The sequence below is a fragment of the Rhineura floridana genome, chromosome 13, assembly GCF_030035675.1.
Source record: "Rhineura floridana isolate rRhiFlo1 chromosome 13, rRhiFlo1.hap2, whole genome shotgun sequence".
NCBI classification, from domain to species: Eukaryota; Metazoa; Chordata; class Lepidosauria; order Squamata; family Rhineuridae; genus Rhineura; species Rhineura floridana.
In genome coordinates, this window is record NC_084492.1 from 11,769,867 (window position 1) to 11,793,359 (window position 23,493).

Genomic DNA, 23,493 nt, shown 5'->3' on the forward strand with positions numbered 1-23,493 from the left:
TTAACTTATTAAAAATTATAATAATTATTATATTACTTTTATAATATGATTACTTATTATAAATTCTATTCAGAGTAGACCCGTTTAAATTAATGACCCTAAGTTAGTTATATTTATTAATTTCAATGGGTCTGTTCTGACTCAGACTAGCACTGGATACAACCCCTGGAAATTAATTTCCCAGGTTCAAGAAGGGAACATTTTGCAAATAGTGCCATTGCCAACACCAGTTAATATATATATTAACATGCTTTGGTCTCCTTAGATGGGGTGACTCAGAGTTGAGGAGTCAAGGAGGCCGCAAGAATCCCTCTCTCCTCCCCACCAACATCCGTCCCCCCCTCCACAGGAGATGAATCTCTGACACGAGTCACTTGAAAAGGAGGTTTCTTCCAGGGTCCTTGCTGTGAAACTTCATTTGCTAAGGAAAAAACATGCATGTAAAACCCTGAAGTATGACAGCTAGGTTGCATCAAAGTAAACCCCCCCAAAAACCCTGATGCTTAAATCTCACTGTTAAGACATTCCCCAAATTAGAATAAGTCAGAATGAAAACAGGATTCTCAAAACTCCTGACTGAGAAGGCGGTCCAGTGGTGCTCTCAGGGTAGAACTTTGGGACCCAAATCCAGAGCCCCACTCTGCTGAATGAACTGGACATGAGGGAATCCATTAACACATTTTGTAGAAAGTGAATTAAGGCCCCCATCTGCGCTATACACTTAAAGCACTATTGCTGTTGTGGCTTCCCCCCCCCTAAAAAAATCCTGGGAACTGTATTTAATTAATTAGTTGCTTTCCTCAACAAAAGTGAACCTAAAGCAACTAGCAATCAATAAAAAAGTTAAACCCAGTATAATTTGTTAAGACTGCTGAGAACTTTTAGGAGATTCTTCTCAGAGAGTTCCCTGGGAAGAGGAACTGATGGTTACAACCACTTTGGGAACTGCAGCTCTGCAAAAGAAATGAGTCTCCTAACAACTCTCAGCAGCCTTCACAAACTACACTTCCCAGGATTCTTTGGGGGAAGCCGTGACTGTTTAAAGCTGTATGATAGTGCTTGAAATGTGACGTGCAGATGGGATGCATCATCGTTGCAGGAACTGAAGCAATAAAATCCACATGAAATATGACCTGCCTATTGCTGTGTCATGTTGGGGGGGGGCGGGGTATCATCTACAACACATGTATATGGTGCGAGACCCAACGTTACAATGTGGAATGCTCCTCTTCAGGACGCTGCTTTCCATTGCAAAATCAGTCCTGGCATTTTCATTTCTTTTCCACCGCACCGCCTGTGAATGCCTGTTCAGATTCCAGCCAGCCACACCTTTTTTCCAGGATACTCCATTCCATTTCTCCTCCCCACCCCCGCAGTTCTGTAGCCAACTGAGAAGGTACAGTTTGGGGTTTTCTCCCCTCCTTGAATTTTCCCCCTAAAATCTTTTTTACTTCTCCAAATCTTGGGGTTTCCCCAAACATGGATGGCCTTGAAAGAACTGGATGCTTACTAAAGTTTAAATTTCTGCGAAATTTCATTTTTTGGCCTCCAGTACTCTTGAGCCTCTGGTGCTTGATGATGGGGCCTTTCATTGATGTGTTTTGGATGTCCTTCCAAATCAAATGACATTGTCAGTGTGGTATAATAGTAAGAGAGCAGGACTACAACCAGGGTGATCAAGGTTCAAATCCCTACTCAGACATGAAGCTCACTGGGCTACCTTAGGCCAGTCACTAACGTTCAGCTTAAATTATCTCACAGGATCATTGTGAGGACAATCTAGAGATAGGGAGTCTTAAGTATGACACCTTGAGCGCCTAGGAGGAAAGATATGAATGCAATAAATAAGTATCCGCAGAAGTACTTTGGAAAAGGATGCTTAAAAGGGAGTTGGAAAAGATGGTACTTATTGTAAACAAGTTCTCACAAGAGTATTGCTGTCTCTTGTGCATAAACCAGTCATCAAGAGAAACACAAAACTTTAATTATGTCATTAGGATAACTGAAGTCCTGTATATCCTTCTGATAAACACATTACCTGTTCTGTAGCAAACATCCTATTGACATGAAGACCTAGCTGCTTCTTGCTCAGTGTAGAAGCCAGTTTCCGATACTCTGTTGTAATTTCGCAACATTCTGTCACACTCTTTCATGACCAAGAAAGAAAACTCAGGGCAGAGCTATGCAGGAAGAAAAAAACCTGGTTTCCAATAGTCCCTATTAAATTCTTTAGCATGGTTCTCCTTTGGCCCCATTTTAATACAAAAACCTGCCTGATCTTAAAGATCTCCTCCAGATGTCCTGTTCAAATTGCTCCTGCCTTCAGAAGTAAATGGGATCATGGTTAGAGATAGGGCCCGTTTCCAGTCCTCTGTCCAGCAACTTCCTGGGTGATTTTTTAGGAAATAATGGGGAATACTGCTTCTCCCTACCCCAAAGTTTTCAATGACATCTGCTGCTTAACTGAATATTAGATAATTTTTCTCTCCATTTAAATGATGATTTAATGTTTTAATGGAGGCCTGGTTTGGACATAACATCAAACTGTCGTTTAGTGTTACATGCAGAAGCCTTGTGCTTATGTGCTCCCCCTCCCTTCTCCTTTTGTAACACAGCCGTAAGGTGGAGATAGGAAACTTCCATTTCCTGTCTTAAACTAACCAGAGTTTGTTGTTGTGTCTGAACTGGAAAAGGCGGAGCTATGGTTAGTTGAAATTGTGGTTTGGTATCCTGGTTTCTTTTAATAAACCATAGTTTAAATTAATCAGAGTTCTCCCAGTTCAGACACAACAAACAACTCTGGATAGGATTTTGGTGACAGAAGAGAGGGGAGTGTGTGAACCTGAGCAGGACGATCCACTTAACTACAGTTTAGTGTTCTGTTTGATCCAGGCCTTCCCTAACAGCTTCAGGAATCCTTACGAGGGTTGCCTCTTATGTATCACCAAAAAAAGACAAAAGAAACATATGCATAAAATGTGCATGGACTATTTTGTATGCAAATTTAGAAACAATACCTGTGATTTAAACAGAAATACATGTCACCATGATGGGGAAGTCTCTGAATAGGTGATTTGTGTGCCTCCCCAGTCCAAGTGCTGCTAGCTAGTATCGGGCAGCTTTAAGCTCCTTGCAAGTTCAGACTAAAATGCAGAGCAGATTCCACAGCCCCACTGACATGGAGCCACCAGCAGCCCCTTGTACTTTTAAGCCATACTTGGCCCGCTGTTGTCCTCTGTAAAGTAAAGCAGATGGACACCTTACTGCAGGGATGGGAACCTCCCTAACAGACACATGCAGCCCTCCATGCATCTCTGTTTGGCCCTTGGGGCTCCCTCCACGCCACAAAGCTCAGCAGCCTTGCTTCACACCCTCCGTGAGTGTTTCTGTCTGGCCGGGATGTGTCTGTGAACTCCGACAATGACTCTTGCTTGCCTGGTTGAAAGAAAGAGAGGGGGCGAGAGCGTGTGTAGAAATTAGCCTACGGTAACAAAAGTAAATTTTACTATGACTATTACATAGTTGCTTTTCTCAGAGAAGTGACCCAAAGCTACTTACATTAAAACCAAGACTTTCCCGAAATGCGTCGCAAGCCTTCAAACAGCTCTCTGGTCCATCTTCCAAATGCCTGTAACATTACCACAAACTGTGCCCCCCTCCCCAAAAAAATGCAATTGCAGAAGGGGAAAAAAGGACAATGCACGCCACTAAAAGATATTCACTTACAGTTTATTTTTATTTTTTTCCTCCTGAAATTATTTCACATCTTTTTTTCTCTTTTTTACACAGCTACAGAACAGTAGTAGCGAACCATCATAAGAAGCAACAGTGCTAAGGATACAATGTCGGCATTCGTTTCATCTCCTTTTTTCTTTACTTTTTGCTTCCCTCACTGAGTTTATCAGACAGCTTGGGATATAAGGCAGAAAAAACGAACACTCCCCCCCCCACTCCCGGCACGCTACGTGAATTAAGACTTGGACCAAACGCCGTCGTTGCTGCTGCTGCTGCTGCGTGTATGTTTATAAAAAGGGGAAATTGAGAGATGAAGGAGATTTGAAGTGTCAAGAAGCTCCCTAGCCAGAGACCTCAGGGTGAAAAGAGACAACCAGAGCAGCAAAAGCATCGCTTCCCGTTGAATATATTGTATAAAAATTACATTGCCTGGATGTTAAATCTCTTCAGGTGCCAAAAGAACTGAACAAATGTCTGCTACTACTGAACTCAAAAAGGAAAAACATAAAACCTTTGTTTTTGGTCTGTTTTTAATTTTTTTTTAAAAAAAGAAGCTGCTCTATTCAAAGAATGCTTATTGTGAAAAGGAAAAAGGAAAAAAACACAAAAGCATATTTATAAAAGAAACCACATATTAATTTTTTTAAAAAACAAACTTTTTTTCCCCCGAGCAATTGTATAGGACCCTTTTTACCAACCTGGCGCCAGATGTTTTTGGATCGCAACTTGCAGTCCAAAAGCACTGGAGGGCACCAGGTTGGTGAAGGCTGGTGTTAAGAGGGCTATGGATAGTGGTCATACTTTGAGGTGGAGCTTAGAGACTGATCACAGCAAACTGGGCATATCTCTATCCTAGGAAAAAACCATAATCATAATCATAATGTGGTGAATGATCTGTGTATGCTTGGAACATAAGCAAAAGCCTGCGGGGGGGGGGGAGGGGAGAAGGGTATAAAATACAGAAAATGCACAACAGGGTGGGTGGGAGGGAGGAGGAACTTGCCCTTGAAATATTGGACGTAAACAGAAAAACCAAACAGGCACGCCTTGGCAAATCTAACACATGTGGTTGACAGCTCAACTTAAGTTTTATCTAGCATTTCATTTTTTCTTTTTTTTAAAAAGGTACTTACTACTCCTAATTTCCTAACCCCCAGCACAGTTTGAAAACATCTCAGGTAATTCACAGTCTCTCTCCCTGACCCACCGTTTCGCTTTTGTATATATATAAATGTATTTATATGAATATTTTCCTTCTACCTGAAGAAACTTTTGAGTGATTTGTAAGTCAGAAATCAGCAGGGTGATGGGTTGAACAGAGACTGTGTAATACAGTAGGCATTACTAAAAGACAATTATTCAAAGAGGGTTTTCTGTTTTTAAAAAACAAAAAACAGTAAGACCAACTAGTTTATACAGTCTACATGCAAAACAAAATGAAACAAACAAAAAAGATCAAAGAATTAACAATTCATAAATAAAAGACAGGTCCCAGACCTGTTATTTGTGAACCATTTTTTTTAAATAGGTGCATTATGTAAATTGTATGTACAACAAAATTACTTTGCATAACGATCGTAAGAACATAGCGAGAGGTGAAAATCATATTTCTTTTTCTTCTTCTCTTGATTTCTCATACTTTTTAAAAAAAGGCAGGAAAGATGGAAAAGCACCTAAAGGCTGAGGTCCATCCAAGGAAAAACTATGATGCATAATCTTGTATTTGTTTTTTCTTTCCATATGGCATTTAAAAAAACCCAACAACACAAAAATAGCAAATGAAAATCGAAACAGGGTTCCCCCCCTCCCTTGTTTCCTCACCTGTTTTGTGGCCACATACCCCTTCATTTAAATGATGTTGAATTTCAAAGGACAAAGCTTAAAGAATTCAGAAGGGCCTGGCGGGGACATGCTCCGTTCCCCCTCCCATGCGCAAAGTCACACTCTGCTACCTCACAAACACAACTCATAAAGTCAAAGTCCTCAGAACTCGCTGCTCTCTATAGGTAGAAGCCAAAAGTTTATTTCTCTGCTTTTATTTTGTTTCCAAAAAAAAAAAAAAAAATCTCCCCCCTCCTCACCAAAAGCTACAAATGCAGCCTGAAAGATTTCACCATGCCTCTGTGTAGCGGACATCCACTTCCTTCAGGTTAGGCAATTTAGCCTGGTGAAAAAAACAGAAAAAACAAGGGAGGGGGAGAGGGAGAGAGAAATAAAGATTCAATACTTAAAAGTTCTTTTTAGATTTTGACCAGGACCCTGCTTCTGGCACTCATGCCTTTGTGAGACATTGGCCTAGTTCGCACATAATGACAAACCGTGGAATATTAAACCACAGTTTATTAGACCATGGCTTAGCGTTATGTGTGAACCGAGCTACCAGCAGCTTAATGATGGTTTATTAACTATAGTTAAAGGTCACTCGTTAACCAACTTTTGTAGCTGGTTTATAAACCTTAGTTATCCATTAACTATACTTTAGCACTATGCGCAAACTTGGACTTCTTTCTGAACTATGGTTAAGGAGTCGTCACTGCCCCAAAGCTGCGAGCAAAGAGTGGCTCTTCCTGGCTTGTCTCCCCTTTAGTGGGGGATATAATTAACCAAGGTTTAAGTGAAAATCTGCCAGATGTCTCGGCTTTCACTATGGTTCATTAACTACAGTTAATGTTAACCATGGCTTAGTGTTATGTGTGAATCAGGACACTGGCTCTGGCCATCATAACCATGTTAACAACAGGGTGGGGAACCTTTCTCAGCCTGAGGGTTGCATTTCCTTCTATGCAACCTTCTGAGGACCACATGCCAGTGACGGGCGTGGCCAGAGGCAAGAGCAGGCAGAGCAAAGAACGTACATTTTACCTCTGTATAGTAGCCTAGTTTCTAGACATGTTCACACACACCTCTCTGTCCTACATCCAGGGAAGCAAGTGGAATTGGTAGAATTCAAGGACGCATTTCAGCCAGGCAAAAACACTTAGGGTGCAAAGCAGGCCCAGTGAGAGGAGTGGTTGGGGAGATTTCCAATGGCCAAACAGAGAGGCCTCGAGGCAGCATTTGGTCCTCAGGCCTGAGGTTCTCTGTCTTCAGTTTACAATGAATGGGGAGACTGCTCCCAATTCACCCCTACCCTAGCACAAGTAGGAACAGCAAACTGTGTACCCTGGCCTAGCATTACATTTGAACTGAGAATTGCGGTTTATTTCACTCAGACAAACCACGACAAGTAAGCAAAGCACAAACCTTGGCTTCACATAGTAGTTTGTTTTAGGACTGTATGCACCCCCCCTTCTCCCTGTGGCTGTGATCTGGGTTCAGGCCAATCCACCCTGGGTTGACCTGGGGACCACAACTCAACCCCATGGCGATCTATGGATGTGAGAACCTGACTATGTCCAAATGGGCCGATTTGGCTCAGGACTCGGTTGAATCCGGAGGACAACTTTAGTTTGTACGGAGCAAACCAAACAACAATCTCTGGTTCAGACGTAATGTTAAGCCAGGAATGGTGGTCTGTTGCTCCTGCTCGTGCCAGGGAAGTGACGTAGGAGCCATCTGCACCTTCACAGTAAACCATTAACTATGATTTACTGTGCTGTGCAAATCACAGCCACTGGGTGGAGGTTTCTCCGAGTCTTGCCCCATGAGCTCCTTTACCAGGCGATACCAGGGACTGAACTCTGTGTGCAAAGCATGTGCTCTACCACTGAGATGTGGGCCCTCTCTTTTCTATGAGGCCATGGCCTGTTTTCACATTCCCAGTGAGTTAACTAAAGCCTCCAAGGGCATTTCCAGGCTCCTGCTGGGAGGAAGGGCAGGATATAACTCTAATAAATATATAAATTTCTAGGGCTACAATATAATGCTCTAAATGGACCCTTCCTTTCTGAACCATATGAAGTTCCCTCATATTGAAGCAGGAGTTACTTTAGATCGGGGGTGGAGAATCTTGAGCCTGGAGGCTGAATGTGGCCCTCAGTCCTCTCCCTAGGCCACATCCTCTTTTTTGAGGCCAGTGGCTCCCAAACATTAGTCTTGGTGGACTAAATGATTTTTCTGCAATTGTAATGAGCTACGCTAGGTGTTGTATGGTTTTTAATCTTATTTGTTGCTTCTTTTATTCCTTATATTGTATTTTATTGTATTACAATTTGCTTGTTATTTATTATTACATTTATATCCCACCTTTCCTCCAAGGAGCTCAAGGTGGCAGACAAACTTGGTTCTCCGCCTCCTGATTTTATCCTCACAACAACTCTGTGAGGTAGGTTAGGTTGGGAGACAGTGAGACTCTTGGCCAAGCGGGGATTTGAACCCTGCTCTCCCAAGGTCCCAGCCCAGCCCTCTAACCACTACACCACACTGCCTCTCCACGCAATATAAGAAACAAAAGAAGCAATAAAAATTAAATTAAAAATCAATATGAATATTTAATGCGGACATGTTGCGGACCACAGGGTGGGAACCCCTGCCCTCGACCACACCTCTTATTGCCCTTCCCAAGTGCCTTGAACTGACATCATGCCATTTGCTTGCTTGACTGAATGGAGATACGTGTGCGTGTGTGTGTGTGTAACCTGTGGTTTTTGTGTATGTACCTGTACAAAGATAAGGGTTGCATGTGTTGCCCACCTACTTTTTGCTGCTGACCCCAACCATCACCAGTACGCAGCCCCCAGAAGGTTGCTCAGGAGGAAATTACCACTGGTGATGCTGTTTGGAGCTGATGGGAGTCCAGCCACACATGGAGGGCCACAGGTTCCCCATCCCTGTCTTAGATGCACTGCATGACCACCAGCTGGCCAACGGCAGAGAGGCACAAAGGTGTAAAGCAGGTGTGGGGAACATTTGGCTCTCCAGATGTTGCTGAACTACAACTCCCATCAGCCCCAGCATACACGGCCAATGGGCAGGGGTGATGGGACTTGTGGTTCAGCAACACCCGGAGGGCCAAAGGTTCCCTGCGCACCTGATGTCTAGGTTTCCTGGCATCCTGCAATATCATCAGATTCAGAGGAGCTAAGATGTCACTTGTGCTTTATGTCTGTCGGCCTATTCTCTTGGCACTGGACATCAAAAAGTGGCAGGAAGTTCCACCCATGTGCTGCAGCTTTGAAACCTGACATACCTTGAGATCTTCATAGGTGTCTGCCGAAAGTTTGGTGCTGTTCATGTTTAAGCTGCACAGGCTTTTCATGGCTAGGAAATAAATAAGCAATATTTTACACAAAAGGCAAAGGCAGCTGTATCAACCCACAAGAAAAAAATTAAAAAATCCACATTAGGGACACTGCTTGCATTTGGCCAAACAAAATGTCACAAAATCTTGTGCGAGTTTGCTGAATTCTGGAGAGCTCAAAAGCTTGCACATGATTTGTGATATTTTGCTTAGCCAAATAAAAGATATTGACCTCATGTGGATTTTTAAACGAAATGTTGTCATGGATACATGCCACTTATATAGCTTCTGAATATCGCAAAACTGTCTGGGAAGGAGGGGGGAATCTGTTCTGGAGGTTTGCATATTGCAGATCCTGTTTACTAAAAACTAAAGATCATGGGGGGGGCAGGGAATGCAGGTATTATGCACTAAAAAAGCACTACTGAAACCGAAAGGCCTTAAGCAGACAGATAAGTATGTGTTCACGTCCCACTGATTTCAAGGGAACTTTGGCATACCTCCCCCCACTCTGGTTTGGCCCATTCTTTCTTGACTTGCTATCCATACAGGGGTTGAATGTCTGTTCTCCATATACTTCTTAAGAGGCCTTTTTAAATACTGGAAAATCTGGCAGCATCTCTCTCTTCCATCATCTCCTCTCTAGGCTAAGCATACTCTCCTACCTCAGCCGTTGCCATTGGCCTCTTTGTCTTCTAGAACCTTTGTTGTCCTTTATAGCTGCTTCTCTCAAATGGCATCTTTTCAGCGATGTGGCTACTCTTTTCTTTTTTCTTTTTTAATGGCATGGGGCTATTCAGGAGCACAGGATGTTTGGTGACTCCGCTTGCCAGCACTGGGCACTTTTAAAAAGAAATCCAGTGCGCCCCTCATCTCCTGCCACTTCATTCTCTCCCCCCCCATTCCACAGTCCTTGCTCGTTTGTGCTATTTTTTTTTATGAAGGAGGATGCAAAAAAACCAATCCCAAACCACCAAAATAAAGAGTGCAGGCTTTCTGAAGCCTGTAAGCAACCCCCTCTTCCCAGTAATCTATCTCCCTTGACTACCCCTAACTCCCAAAGCTCCACAGATAAGCTGTAATTCTCCATTGTGCCCTGCCATGAAGATGGATGAGTGTATAGTGTTATCAGCTGATCCATTATCAGTCCTCCACTGTCTATAGTGAGGAGCCTGCTCTACTCAGGTAGGCTCCCTGTGCATTTTAGAACTCTGGAAAATCAGCACAGGAGTTCTCTCCACCGCAGACGGTCCACTCTCCAGCTAACTGCTAGGAACATTATGGAGAAGGAAGGAATATCCCATGGAGGGACAAACGCCTGAACAGGGCTTAGGGCAGCCATCAAAGTGGGCTGCAAATTAATTTCCACAAAGCCTTGTTTGCACAAAATGCTAAGCCAAATCATGGCTAAGCACGAATGAACAAGCGTGCTGATCTGCCAAGCGAAAATCACGGCTTTCCCCCTGCTGTGCTAGTGGGAGCTAAGCCATGGTTACGCCAACCCCAGGTTCTCATGTAACACTAAGCCAAACTATGGCTTAGGTCCAGGTTGCACAGCAGGACCAGGGAAGAAAGCGAAATGCTCTGTCCACCAGCACACTTGCACGTACATGCTGAGCCACAGATTGGCATAATGTTATCTGCAGATCAGGCCAATGAGTTATAACTCCAAGTGGGAATGTGTTGATTCTTCTCCCTCTCTGTCTTCTCAGTCTTTCTCCTGTTCTCTTTTCCTTTCCCTTCCTCTCCTCCTCTTAAACAACACTCTGAACAAAATTAAAAAATTAAAATACAGGGTGATGCTGCTGATTCAGAGTACTTTGGGTCAGGGCACACAGCCCATGTATATGTCTTGGCCCACCAGTCAAATGAATTAGTTGATGCCAATGTCACTGATGGGTGGGGAAAGTATCATGTAGGAGGAAGAGGGCTTGAGAGACTGGTTATCAACCATAGCATTTTATGCTCAATGAATTTATTTGGAGCAGTTATCCCTCTCAGTGGATTGCAATCCTCATTTCATTCTCATCAACATGGATCGAAATGGCATGTAAGAGTCACTGGAATTTGCCAGTTCAAAGTATGAGTACGCCAGTGATGAGAAACCTGTGGCCCTCCAGATATGGTGGTACTTCAACTCCCATCATCCCTGACCAATGGCCATGCTGGCTCTGGATGACGGGGAGTTGGAGACCAACAACATCTGGAGGGCTGCAGGTTCCCCATCCCCGGAGAGTAAAAAATAAAGGGCTAGTCACTGGGAGAATAAGCCCTCTGAAGAGACTGCAAAGCAGTCCCGAGATCATTAAGCCTGAGCCCAGGTGCATGCATCCCCCACCGCATCACTAGCCTGCTTCTTTGTTCACTTACAGCTCAGGGCCAGCAGCCCAGCATCGGTTACGGGCGTCTCACACAAGTTGAGCACTTGCAGCATTGTGAGGTGTTCAGAGAGGAGCCGTAAACCTGCATCTCCAAACTGGAGGGGGGAAAAGACATGGCAATATTTTACATGGAGCACAGCATCATGGGAAAAGGAAATAGTCTGGTGGAAAGGGATGGGGAGGTTATGGCCCTCTTGATGTTGTTAGACTCCAGCTCCCATCAGCCCCAGCCAACATGGCATGACAGGAGTTGCACTCCAGCAAAGTATGGCGAGCCACAGGCTCCCCAGCCCTGATGTAGGGTCTTCTATAGATATGCAACAGAACAAGTCAAGGGTAACCTTGCTGCCTATCAGCTACTGGGCTAAGTTCAAGGTTCTGGTTTAGGTGTGCAATGCCCTAACAGCTTGGGATACCCGAAAGACTGTCTTACCCCTTATATACCCAGTCGATCACTACGGTCTGCAGGTGAGGGCCTCCTGCAGATACCATCTTATCAGGAGGTCCGTTCATCACAACATAGTAAACAGACCTTTAGTGTAGTGGCACCTTCCCTTTGGAATTCCCTCCCCTTAAACATTAGACAGGTGCCATCTCTGTTGTCTTTTTGGTGCCTATTGAAGACCTTCCTCTTTCAACAAGCCTTTTAAGTAGAGACCTTATCCCAATCTGCGTCTGTGCTGGAAATACTTTTAAAACGTTTTTAAAGCTTTTTTAAAAATACGTATTTGAAGATGTTTTGTTGTAATATGTTTTTAAAGATGTTTTGTTGTAATATATTTTAAAGGTTTATGATCTTTTAGAGTGTTTTCAGTGCTTTTGTTTGCTGCCCTGCGCTCCTACTAGGAGGAAGGGCGGGACATAAATCTAATAAATAAACCAACCAACCAACAAATAAATAACCAATTATAAAAAGGCTGAAAAGACAAAATGATACAAAATGTAGAGCCCTAACATAAAAGGACAAAACAAAGGGCTAAAAGTGAATGCAGATGATCAAGACCAGATGTAGTTCAAACTGCAGACGTTAAGTATCATTTAGCATTTTATGATCTCTACAACTTCATTGTGGCACTTGTGTTATATCTGGTCACTGTACCTCAACCTTTCTAGTTATACTGTCTTCTATTACGTCCATTTGTATATTCGTTTTATTATTAATACGCTAGCTTTTTTTTTTTTAACTTATTACCCTTGACTTGTTCTGTTGCATATTCTTGGTATTGTCAGGACTCATTTCCCTTTTTCTATGTGGGTCTTCCATAGGAACAAAGGGAGCCGCCTTAGGCAGAGTATTGTATACCAGTATTATGTACTCTGAATGGCAGGCGCCCTCGAGGATCCCAGGCAGAAAAAGGTCTACCTGCTACCTGTTTCTATTAACCAGAGATTTATTAATTTATTATTTCATTTATATCCCGCCCTTCCTCCTGGCAGGAGATTCCAGGAATAAAGCTTGGGTCTGAACCCTTCTACACATAAGGAGTGGGGAACTCTTTGTAGCCAGAGTGCCACATTCCCTTATAGACAACCTTCCTGGGGCTGCACTCTGGCGGTGAGTGGAGCCAGAGGAAAAAGTGGGTGGAGCAATGGATCCGACTCTTACCTTTATGCTATAGGCTTCATTCCAACCACATAAAAGTAAGAGGGTTCTATACACACACCCTCTCTTCATCCTCCATCCAGGCACGCAAGAGGCATGATCACAGTTCAGGAAAAAGCCCTTGAGGAGGGTGTAGGTGAGAGATACGGACTGGAGAGAGGGGTGTGTGGTCTGCGGAAGGGCGTGGCCTGAGCAACAAGGGCTGTATTTGGCCTGCAGGCTGGAGGTTCCCCACTCCTTTTCTACATGCAAAGCAGGTGCTCTTCCCCAGATGTGTAAGCGCAACAGGGTTCTTGCAGTGGGGCTAACAGCTTTAAACAAAAACAAAAAAAAGGAGAGAAAAGCAGTCTGCTTGCAAACACAATTTTAACAGGCCTCTTGTACCATCAGAAAACTTTCCCTTCTCATATCGATGCATTTGGCAACCTCGGAATGAGATTGCTCAAGAAACTCCTCTCTGGCTTGCTGAGCTCGTACCTGAGTCGACCACAGGTTCAGCTGCTTGAGCGAAGGCAGCTTGATGAGATGCTCTGCGCAGGCACTGGTGACATTGGTGAAGGCCAGGCTGAGGTTCTCCAGGTTGCCGAAGGAGCCTGAGCTTAACAACCGGGCCAGGTCTGCATCCTGACAACAAAAGACAGCACGGATCAGATTGGCACACCAACTCTTGCAAATATCAGCCAGAGCTTTCGAGCCCAAAAGCTTGCGACACGGCATGAAGATCCTATTCTGTAAAAGTTGGCTAAAAGTTGGGGGCGTCACCACTTGATCCACACTGGTATGAGCATTCTGCTACAGCCTGGTGTCCTCCAGATGTTTTGGACTACAGCTCCGGTCAGCCTCAGCCAGCACAGGGGCTGCCTGATATGTAATGGGAGGGAGTTCCAATGGGTAGGCACTGACACATTAAAGGCCCGATTCCTACATCCTAAGAAATGGACCTTCTAAAGGGATGGTATCTGTAAGAGGTCCTCCCCTGCAGAGGACAGTGATTGGTTGCATATACGACTGGTAGGGTAGAACTTTCAAATTTCCTGGTCCCAAACTGTTTAGGGCTTTGTCCACTAACAACACCATCTTGAATTTAGACCAGTAGGTAATTGGCAGCCAATGAAATTCCTTCAGCGGTGCCGTAATGTAACAGTGATTGTCTGTCTCATAGTGACCAGTTAAGCCACTGGATTTTGCTTTAACTGCAATATGCATTAGCTGCATTATGGGAAATTTAAATGGTGGCTCCAAACTGCACAACACAAGACACTCAGGGCAGGCGGCAGGGCAGGGGTGGGACCTGAGGCTCCAGCAGCTGCCTGTGGATGCTTTGTGCCAATTCCAGGCCTGGTCCACATACACAATCTTAGTGTCCCACACAACAACAACCTATAAGGTAGGGAGAAGGCAGCTTGCTTATGACCACTTGGCAAGGGCATAGCAGCAGTGTGGTTATAGCAACGGGTATCCTGTTTTATAGCTCGGACACCACACTACGTTAGAGCAGGACCAAAGCCAAATTAGGCTTTCATCCATTATCCGGGAACACTCATTATCTAGAGCAGCAGTTCCCAAACATTTTCCCCCACAGACCTCTTAAAACCTTGCTGAGGATCTTGGTGGACCACTTAATGATTTTTCTGTCTGTTGTAGCAACTGTGATGCACTCTGCTATATGCTGCAAGGTTTTTCATTGTATTTTTATTGCGTCTTTTATTTCTTACCTATTTTGTTGTATTCCATAAATAAAATGCAATATAAGGAATAACAGAAGCGATTAAAATACAACTAAAAATCAATATAGATATTTACTGTGATGGATGTGCCGTCTCCCGTCTTCAACCACAGACCCACAGACGTGCCGCGGACCACCTGAATGAAGCTCGTGGACCACTTGTGGTCCATGAGCCACAGTTTGGGAACCCCCAATCTAGAACTCCACTCCGCAGCTTACTTGGCTAATGGATAATCCAGCTCTGGCTTGATGTAAAGTTCACTGCTCTCCAATAACCAATATATGACAGGGGTAGCCAACACAATGTCCGTCAGATGCTGTTGGACTACAGCTCCCAACAGCTCCAGCATGCAGGGCCAATGGTCAGGAATGGTGGGAAACGGGGAGGAGGGAAGAAATGTTTTTCCAGCATGCTTGTTATATCACTATAATTAAAAAGAATTAAAAGGGAAAGATAACTCACTGTGGATTTTGATGGCAGTGTCAACCTGGTAGGACCGCCTTTCCTTTGCTGCAAAAGAACAAACACATTTTGTACTGCAAGTGCCTTGTCTGCAGGATGCCCGGGTTTCAAATTCCCTTCTCTCCAGGTAAAACGGCCTCAGGTGGCAGGGGAGGGAAGGATCTTTTGGTATTCCATGTCCAGAGGCAGTACACCTCAGTTGGAGTTGGTGAGCCAATGAGAGGGAAGGGATGAAGCCTAAGGAGAATGCAGGGGGTTGGATTTTGAGGCCTGGCAGGCCTAAGGGCCGCCAGTTCCCAACTCCTGATTGTACTAGATATCCTCCATCAGGATCTGCGTCTGAACCCCCAGCCTCCTGTTCTCTAGCTGTCTATAGAAGGACACTGCATGTGGTGGGCTGCTGGGGCTGGCCGTTGTTCTGATCCCTTCCCAGAGTACCAGAGATCAGGCATGTTCAGAGCTCTTCCTGAACTGTACACACTGCAGGATGCTGTCTAAAAATCTCAAAATGTGTGGAAATTTAGCACGTTGTTTTAGCGACACATTCTCTATAGCAGGCTGTTTCTTGCATAACAGGCTGTTGCTGTTTCATTGTGTTTTAAACACAGTGAAGGCTGCCTCGAGAATATTGCTTGGTAAGCAGGGTATAAACACTCCAAAATAAATAAAAAGACCTGTACACTTTCCTTTGGGATGTGAGGACTGTTAAAGTGCTAACTCAAGAGGGCTATACATTTCCACACAGATGTGACCTTTGGAGAACTAACCCAAAGCACATCCAAAGTACTCCTCTTCTTTTTCTTTTTCTTCTTCTTTATAACTAACTAACTACCCATCCTTAACCTTGAGGTTCTGGAGCAGTTTACAACAGTGAAATACATCATTAAAATGATTAAAACAACTTTAAATTAAAATGATTAAAATGATTAAAATCACAAACATCACAAAAAATAGGGGGGCTCCTACAAATATACATCTCAGGTGTCAAAAGCCAGGGTAAAGAGGTGCATCTTCATCATTCACTAAAAACTATACACTGAGGTTGTCAGATGCACCTCTGTGGGGAGGGAGTTCCACAGGTTAGGGGCTGCCACAGAGAATGCCCTCTCCCAGGCCAGCAATACTCCTGAACTTCTGAGTCTGTCTTTCAGATATTTGAGGCCTGAGTTGTTTAGGGCTTTAAACACTAACAGGAGCCCCTTGAGTGAGTGAGTGATTGAGTTATTTATGTATGTATGTATTTATTAAATTTATATGCTGCCCTTCCTCCAAGTAGGGGCCCAAGGTGGCAAACAAAAACACTAAAACATCATAAAAACAGACATTAAAATATATTAAAACAAAACATCTTTAAAAACATATTTTAAAAAAAGCTTTAAAACCTCTTAAAAAGCAATTCCAACACAGAGTTGGGCCCAGAAACAAACTGGCAACCAATGCAGCTGCTTTGAAACGGGGGTTATACCAGATCTAAATGGACCCCAGCCAGTAATTTAGCCACTGCAGTTTGGACCAGCTGACGTTTCTGGGTCGCCTTCAAGGGTAGCCCCATGAAAAGCACATTGCAATAATCCAATCTGGAAGCCCATCTTAAAATGTCAGCTGTGCCTTGGGGCCCGTCTGAATCTCCTCTGGTCCCTGCTTTTGAGCTGCGACAGGACTGCCAAACCAAAGACTCACCAGCTCTTTCAACTCCCTCTGTCTGTCACACAGCTGCTCATACATTTTTTTCCCCACATCGGTGCTCTCGAGGGTTGAGATGATCTGAAGCTGGGTGTCCTTGTTGTCGATGATGTTATATTCAAGCATCAGGCAAAGAATCTGAAAGAGGAAACATAAACAACATTTGCTTTGCAGCTTATTCACTGGAGATATTTTGATAGCAGTGCACTCACCTTTTCTTTTCTTTTTTTACTAGCTTAGCAAGCTTCATTGGTTGATGGAGATTTGAATCCAGGACTTCTTAGAGATGTGAAGGCCCAGAAAAAAACCAGAAAAATTCAGAAAAAATGTTTTTTCCCCAAGCCTTTGTTTTTCCCCCAAAAAACTTGAAAACAAATGAAGAAAAAATGGATTATGGAATGTTTTATTTTACCATGGTGACTAAAATGTTTCATTGAATCTTGTTCCCCCCTCTTTTTCTCAGTTCTTTTTATGGGAATGGATGCTTTATGTCTGCTTGACACTACAGAGGACTAGCGAAGACATAATTTTCTTTGTTATTAATGTTGATGGTTTCTTCTGTTTTTTAAAACAATATTTTTTGCCTGCTCCTCATCAACTGGCAAAACAAAAGAGGTTCCTTACAGTTCAGGTGTTCCTTTCAGTTCAGGAGCTTATAGCTCCATTTGCGAGAAAAAAAGTAAAAATTTAAAAAAGTAAATTCAATCTGTAATAATAGTTTGAATAAAATGTACTTTTAATATACCAAATGTGATAACTTCACACCAAACCAACTTGTACATAATTACATTTTATGTTCCTGAAGTAAAAAAGTGACTTTCAATCTGTAAAAAGTGCTAATATTGCATTTTTCACGTTTTACAAAATTTCCACCCCCCCCCCCAAAAAAAAATGATTTCGCCCATGGCTTCAAAATTTCTGGAAATTTTACATCTCTAGGACTCCTTAGTTCATCTCTAACATTCTGTCCATTACATTATGCTGGCTCTGAGTGCTCAAAAGCATTATTCAGTCCTTCATCCATTCCCTCCTCCCTCTGACAAATCAGTAGAGCTGTCACCCAATGAAAGACATTTAGGGTGCAATCTGAAATTTATTAGAGGTTGAGCCCCACTGGACACAATGGGACTTAACTTCTGAGTAAATATGCAATTGCACTGTCAATCCTATGAGTTTTATTTGATTAAATAACCAATTAAATCTACACACATTTACACAAGAATAGACTTAACTATTCTGAAGGAAAACAAAGCACCCTTCCTTTGTTTTGAAATGATGCATGTACATATTGCAAGAAGCAGAACCACAGAAGAGGTGTTCCATAGGACAGTTTCCCCCAACCTGGTGCCCTCCAGATATTTAACGCTCATCATCCCTGACCATTACCCATGCTGGTTGGGGCTGATAGGAATTGCTAGGGGCAGCAAGCTGACAAAGACAGACTGTAGTCACATGCAGGGGCTGAGAAATCATTGTGCCTAATCCTGTCTGAGAACAATTACTTTCTCGGGTTCTTCTGTTGGAAGGTGCCACCACTGAGCATTACCCGGTTGATGCTGACCTGTGCCGGCCTTTTCAGTGGTGGCTCCCTATTTGTGTGATGCTGTCTCCAACGCTAGTGACATTCAGGAGGTATCTGAAAGCATTCCTGTTTACCCAGGCATTTGATGGCTGAAGGGGACTGTTTCTGGCAACCTGAAGATCACTGAAGAAAGAATGTTTTTAACTGTGTTTTAGAGTGCTTTTAACTGTAATTTGGTTTTGGAATGTTTTTAACTCTTTTAGTACACTTTTCTCTTTTTCATTTTTTTGTTAAGTCTTTTTTTATGTTTGCCACCCTGGGCTCCTTCGGGAGGAAAGTGAGATATATATTCAATAAAAATAAATAGTTTCCAGAAAGTGCAGACAGTAGGTGTCTGTCGTACCCCAACAAGAATTCTATACCATAGAACAGGGGCAACCCCACTGAAAGCCTTGCTCAGAGATACTGTGCAGCGCTGGCTTCTGATATCTTTGGAATTTGCAGGAGAGCTTCGCAGTGACCTAATGGGTATATAAGGGATTAGGGGGGTCTCTCAAGTAACCTGGTCCTGAGCTGTAGAGGGCCTCATATGTTAGTACCAAAACCTTGGCCCAGTAGCAGATTGGCACCCAGTGCTAATTCCATAGTTTGCCCCACAAGCAACCTAGCCGCCATGTTCTGCATTAGCTGGCACTCTGGACCAAGCTCAAGGGTAGCCCCACTTAGAGTGTATTGTGGTAATCCAACTGTGAGGTTACCAATGCACGGGCAACTGTGGTCAAGCTATCCCAATCCAGGAACGCCATCGCTGTCTTACCAACTGAAATTGGTAAAAGGCATTCCAAGCCAAATAACCAAACGAATGCTGGAATGAAACATCTGGGTTGTAGATTCCGGGCCGTGTGAGAAATTTATGGGTTTGGCACCACCTAGTTCAACAAATAGAAAGGATCCGTCTTATTCGATGCATTACCTCCACCATGGTCTGGTTGCCCCTCAAAGCTAGCAGCATGCAGGGCCCAAGTTTGTTCTCAGCCAGTGAAAGCAGGAACTTCTTCGTCTTATAACAGGAGCCCATTAAAATGTGAACCTGTGACAGCAAGAGAGAGAGAGATTCAGGTTAGAGGTGCAGGCATGAAGGAAGAGCAATGTCAGCTTCACATCCCAGCTCGTTCACTGAGATCATCAGCAGGAACAGAGTTGGTCATCCCGAGTTGGCAAGGCTCATTTAACATCAACAAATTGAGCCTTCTGTGTCACTGGCCAGTTCTCTGGAATGCTCTGCCAACAGAGATTCAGCAGACACCTTCTGTTTTAACCTTTAAATGCCTGGTGAAAACCTTTCTGTTCGACCAAGCTTATACAAGGCAATCAAGAGATCTTTTTGCAATAGTTGACCTTTGTTTTTACTGTATTTTTAATAGTTTTTACTGCATGGGGTTTTTGTTTGTTGTAAAGTGCTTTGATTTTTTTTTTAAAGAATGAAATAGCGGTGTACAAATATATATATAATAAAAATAAATGCACTCCTTAAATCAGCCACGTAAATAAGCCAACAAGATTAAGTAACCTGCACACTTTTAAATATATATTTTAATTGCTAATCTAACAGAAAGAAAAAAGAAACATGGTCAGCTCACAAAAAGAATAATCCATCAATGCTATATATATATACATATATATATATATATATATACATATATATATATACATATATACATATATATATATATATATATATATATATATATATATAAACATATGCAGTCCATTTATCCGAACAGAGATTAACAATTGTAAGATACACATCCAAATGTAGAAAGGGCAGGGAGATCTTCAAACCCTTGAGCAAAGGACGGTGGGTGTTTCTCCTTCCAAACTTGAAGTATATGTCTCTTGGTAACCATAAGGGCTCACAGGATCCGCTTTTAGAAACTGCAACAAAGCTAGTAGCCTACATTGCAGACCTCAGAAGCAGGGGAACGTCATCATCCTCTTGAGCCCACATGGAAACACAGTCTTCTTCTTTCATGACTAGCCCAGAAACCACATGAGTTGTCGCAAGAGCGATTTGCTCCTCCTCCCATCACCCCATTTCATTTGCCTGCATGGAATTCCTGTTCGCCTATGGCAATCAGGCAAGTTGTTAAACACAAGGCTGAACTCCCAACAGGGCTGAGATTAATCCAAGAACACATCAGCATATCCCGAGAGGAAGTTTTACTCTGGACAGTGACTGGATTGCAAAACTGATGCCTCTTGGGCCTCTTGGGGCAGTATGCCTTTCAACCCTGCCCTGGGATTGCCTCCGGATCAAGAGCACATACTGAGCTTATGTGCTCCTGTCCCAACCACTTCCTGTAGAGGTTTAGTCTCCTAGGATCAGGGATCCTTCATTCAAATAATTTCCCATTTGGTCATTCACTTTTCCCCAACATGAACAGTGTACCCGCCTGCATGAGACAGAGCCCTGGTCCCAAAGTCAATTCTCTGGGAAAGGGTGGGAAAAACCAGCAAATGGACCCAAAGAGCTGGAATGAACGCACACTGGAATTCACACATGGGGACTCCCACATACACATCGCCTTCTCTTACCCATGGTTGTAAACTCTCCCAGGACTGGACTTGCAAGTCCAAAAAAATGATCTGGGTTTTGCAAAAAAAAAAAAAAGGGTAGGGGCATTGTATATAGAAGGAAGGGCTTCACATCTAGTCAGTCAACCCTGATGCAGAGTAATAGTAAGATATAAGATGCTCGTAAGGCACATATTTGGCCGAAGGAATTACAAATATCTACGTTGCTACCAACAATGGAGTGTTTCAGCTAGAGCTGTAGTAGCAAAATGGCATTCTCCCATCTTTACAGATCCATTTACAGGCTGCATATTTGGGAGGAGGCATTTTGGCTATTTTCAGAGGAGTGGAGTGAATTATGTGTGTGTGTGCATGTGTGCCTGCAAAAACTCACCAGCACTCTTCCTGAGTCCTTCGCACCACTGGCCACAATGTTTGAGTCTCCAAAACAATGCTACAACAATGCTACATCATGGTGATCCCCCATTGGTGGCATACAACATTTGGGCCAAACTTCTGAATACTCTAACATCTGGCCCATCCCTAGTTTTTGCAAGACTTTAGAGTTATGGCCGGCACGTACCATACTGGCAAACAACTCTCCGTCGTCATCGCATGCCACACCACCAGGGCTGTAGAGCTGGAACCAGCCATCCTTGCCAGCTCGCACACTCAGCAAACACGAGTGGACCTGCCAAGCAAATGCACAGACAATGAGGAGGCGAGGACCTCCGCAGCATCAACTCTCCACCATTCCACAGAGAAGAAAGTCAATAAAACAACAACAACAGAGAGGAAGAGCCACAGCTCAATGGTGAAGCATCTGCTTTGCATGTAGAAGGTCCCAGGTTCAATCCCCAACATCTCCAGGTAGAGTTGAGGATGCTCCCTAACTGAAACAATGGAGAGATGCTGCCAGTCAGTGTAGACAATACTGAGCCAGACGGACCAATGATCTGACTCAGCATAAGGCAGCTTTCTATGTTCCTAAGAGCCCAAGGGGCACCTTCAAGACAAGCAAATTTATTGTGGCATAAACATTTGTTAACTAAAGTCCACTTCATCAGATGCAAGAGAGGATTTCCCTTTTACATTTGAGAGGTGGCCAATTCATACCATGAAACAAAATCAGAATTATGCAGGAGCTTTGCCTTGCTCCCAACTTGGTGCTTTAGTGACAAACTGCAAGCATGAAAAGAATAGAAATCTGTGGTTGCAACATGGGGCACAGTTAAGAGGGTGCAAAACTGACCCTTGTTCCAGACACTGGGATCACCTGGAGTGGTGGGGGGCATGCCCTCAGGATTAGCTTCCCCAGGTTTGGGGGATGAGGCTATGAACTTAAAAGAAATTGCCATCAATGCTGACCCTGATTTCCTGGAGTTGTCTCTGTGTCAGGATCCCATTGTTGGCCCCAGACAGGCTGCACCACCATCCAAGGACTCTGGCCTGGACTGAAGCCATGCTCCCAATGGAGGCAGAGCCAACCACTAAGACTGAGCCAAAGTCCTGTTTAGGTCTCAGCCTGAGGTTGTCTGCTGCTGAAGAAACATGTGAGCCTTCTTGTATGAATGTCAGGCCTGAGTGCCACAAAGAGCTATCCAGGGTGCTAGCTGGAGTTCAAAACTTGCCTTGCCTTACTGCAAGGTTGGGGAAATTGTCTACCTCCAGATGCTGTTGGGACTACAACTCTCACCATCCCTGACCATTGGCCATCCTGGCTGCGGCTGTTGGGAGTTAGAATCCAATAACATCTGGAGGGCGGAAGGTTCCCCGCCCATTCTCAACAGGGGACATGGTACATCACACTCGTGGTATAGTATACATTTCCTTATTCAGTGTACACATCATGGAACACCTCCGGGTATCAAGGAACTCTGGATCTAGCCTTCTCTCTTCAGGAAAGAGATGGGGAACTACAACTCTCATCATCTCTGACCACTGGCGATGGGAGTTGGACCCCAACGACATCTACAGGGACACAGTTTTCCCTGCCTAACCGGAATCTGAACTTTGCTTTGCTTGCCTGGAACCTGAACTCTTGCCCTTAGAATCCTATCCCCCTGCTTGGTCAGATCCTCATCTGAGTGATATCACCAGCTGGGATAGAACACTCACCAAATGATAGTACCTCACCAAAGGCTTCTGAGGAAGCTTAGCAGTCATGGAATAAGAGGAGAGGTCCTCTTGTGGATAAGAAATTGGTTAAGAAGCAGAAAGCAGAGAGTAGGAATAAACGGACAGTTCTCCCAATGGAGGGCTGTAGAAAGTGGAGTTCCTCAAGGATCGGTATTGGGACCTGTACTTTTCAACTTGTTCATTAATGACCTAGAATTAGGAGTGAGCAGTGAAGTGGCCAAGTTTGCTGATGACACTAAATTGTTCAGGGTTGTTAAAACAAAAAGGGATTGCGAAGAGCTCCAAAAAGACCTCTCCAAACTGAGTGAATGGGCAGAAAAATGGCAAATGCAATTCAATATAAACAAGTGTAAAATTATGCATATTGGAGCAAAAAATCTTAATTTCACATATACGCTCATGGGGTCTGAACTGGCGGTGACCGACCAGGAGAGAGACCCCGGGGTTGTAGTGGACAGCACGATGAAAATGTCGACCCAGTGTGCGGC

General features: G+C 43.7%; 1 protein-coding gene across 7 annotated transcripts in view; it reads right to left on the reverse strand.

The window, feature by feature from the left end:
* Window positions 1-3,713: 3,713 nt before the first annotated feature.
* Window positions 3,714-23,493, reverse strand: part of CMIP (c-Maf inducing protein) — a 258,040-nt gene continuing 238,260 nt past the window's right edge. For all 7 annotated transcript variants that reach the window (XM_061594214.1, XM_061594211.1, XM_061594213.1 and 4 more), the window contains 8 exons: window positions 21,450-21,557; window positions 19,266-19,382; window positions 16,768-16,908; window positions 15,088-15,135; window positions 13,376-13,522; window positions 11,285-11,390; window positions 8,864-8,934; window positions 3,714-5,899 (listed from right to left, as the gene is read on the reverse strand). In XM_061594214.1, coding sequence (XP_061450198.1) covers window positions 5,846-5,899; window positions 8,864-8,934; window positions 11,285-11,390; window positions 13,376-13,522; window positions 15,088-15,135; window positions 16,768-16,908; window positions 19,266-19,382; window positions 21,450-21,557 — 792 coding nt within the window. In that variant the 3' untranslated portion in view covers window positions 3,714-5,845. The remainder of the gene's footprint in view (window positions 5,900-8,863; window positions 8,935-11,284; window positions 11,391-13,375; window positions 13,523-15,087; window positions 15,136-16,767; window positions 16,909-19,265; window positions 19,383-21,449; window positions 21,558-23,493) is intronic.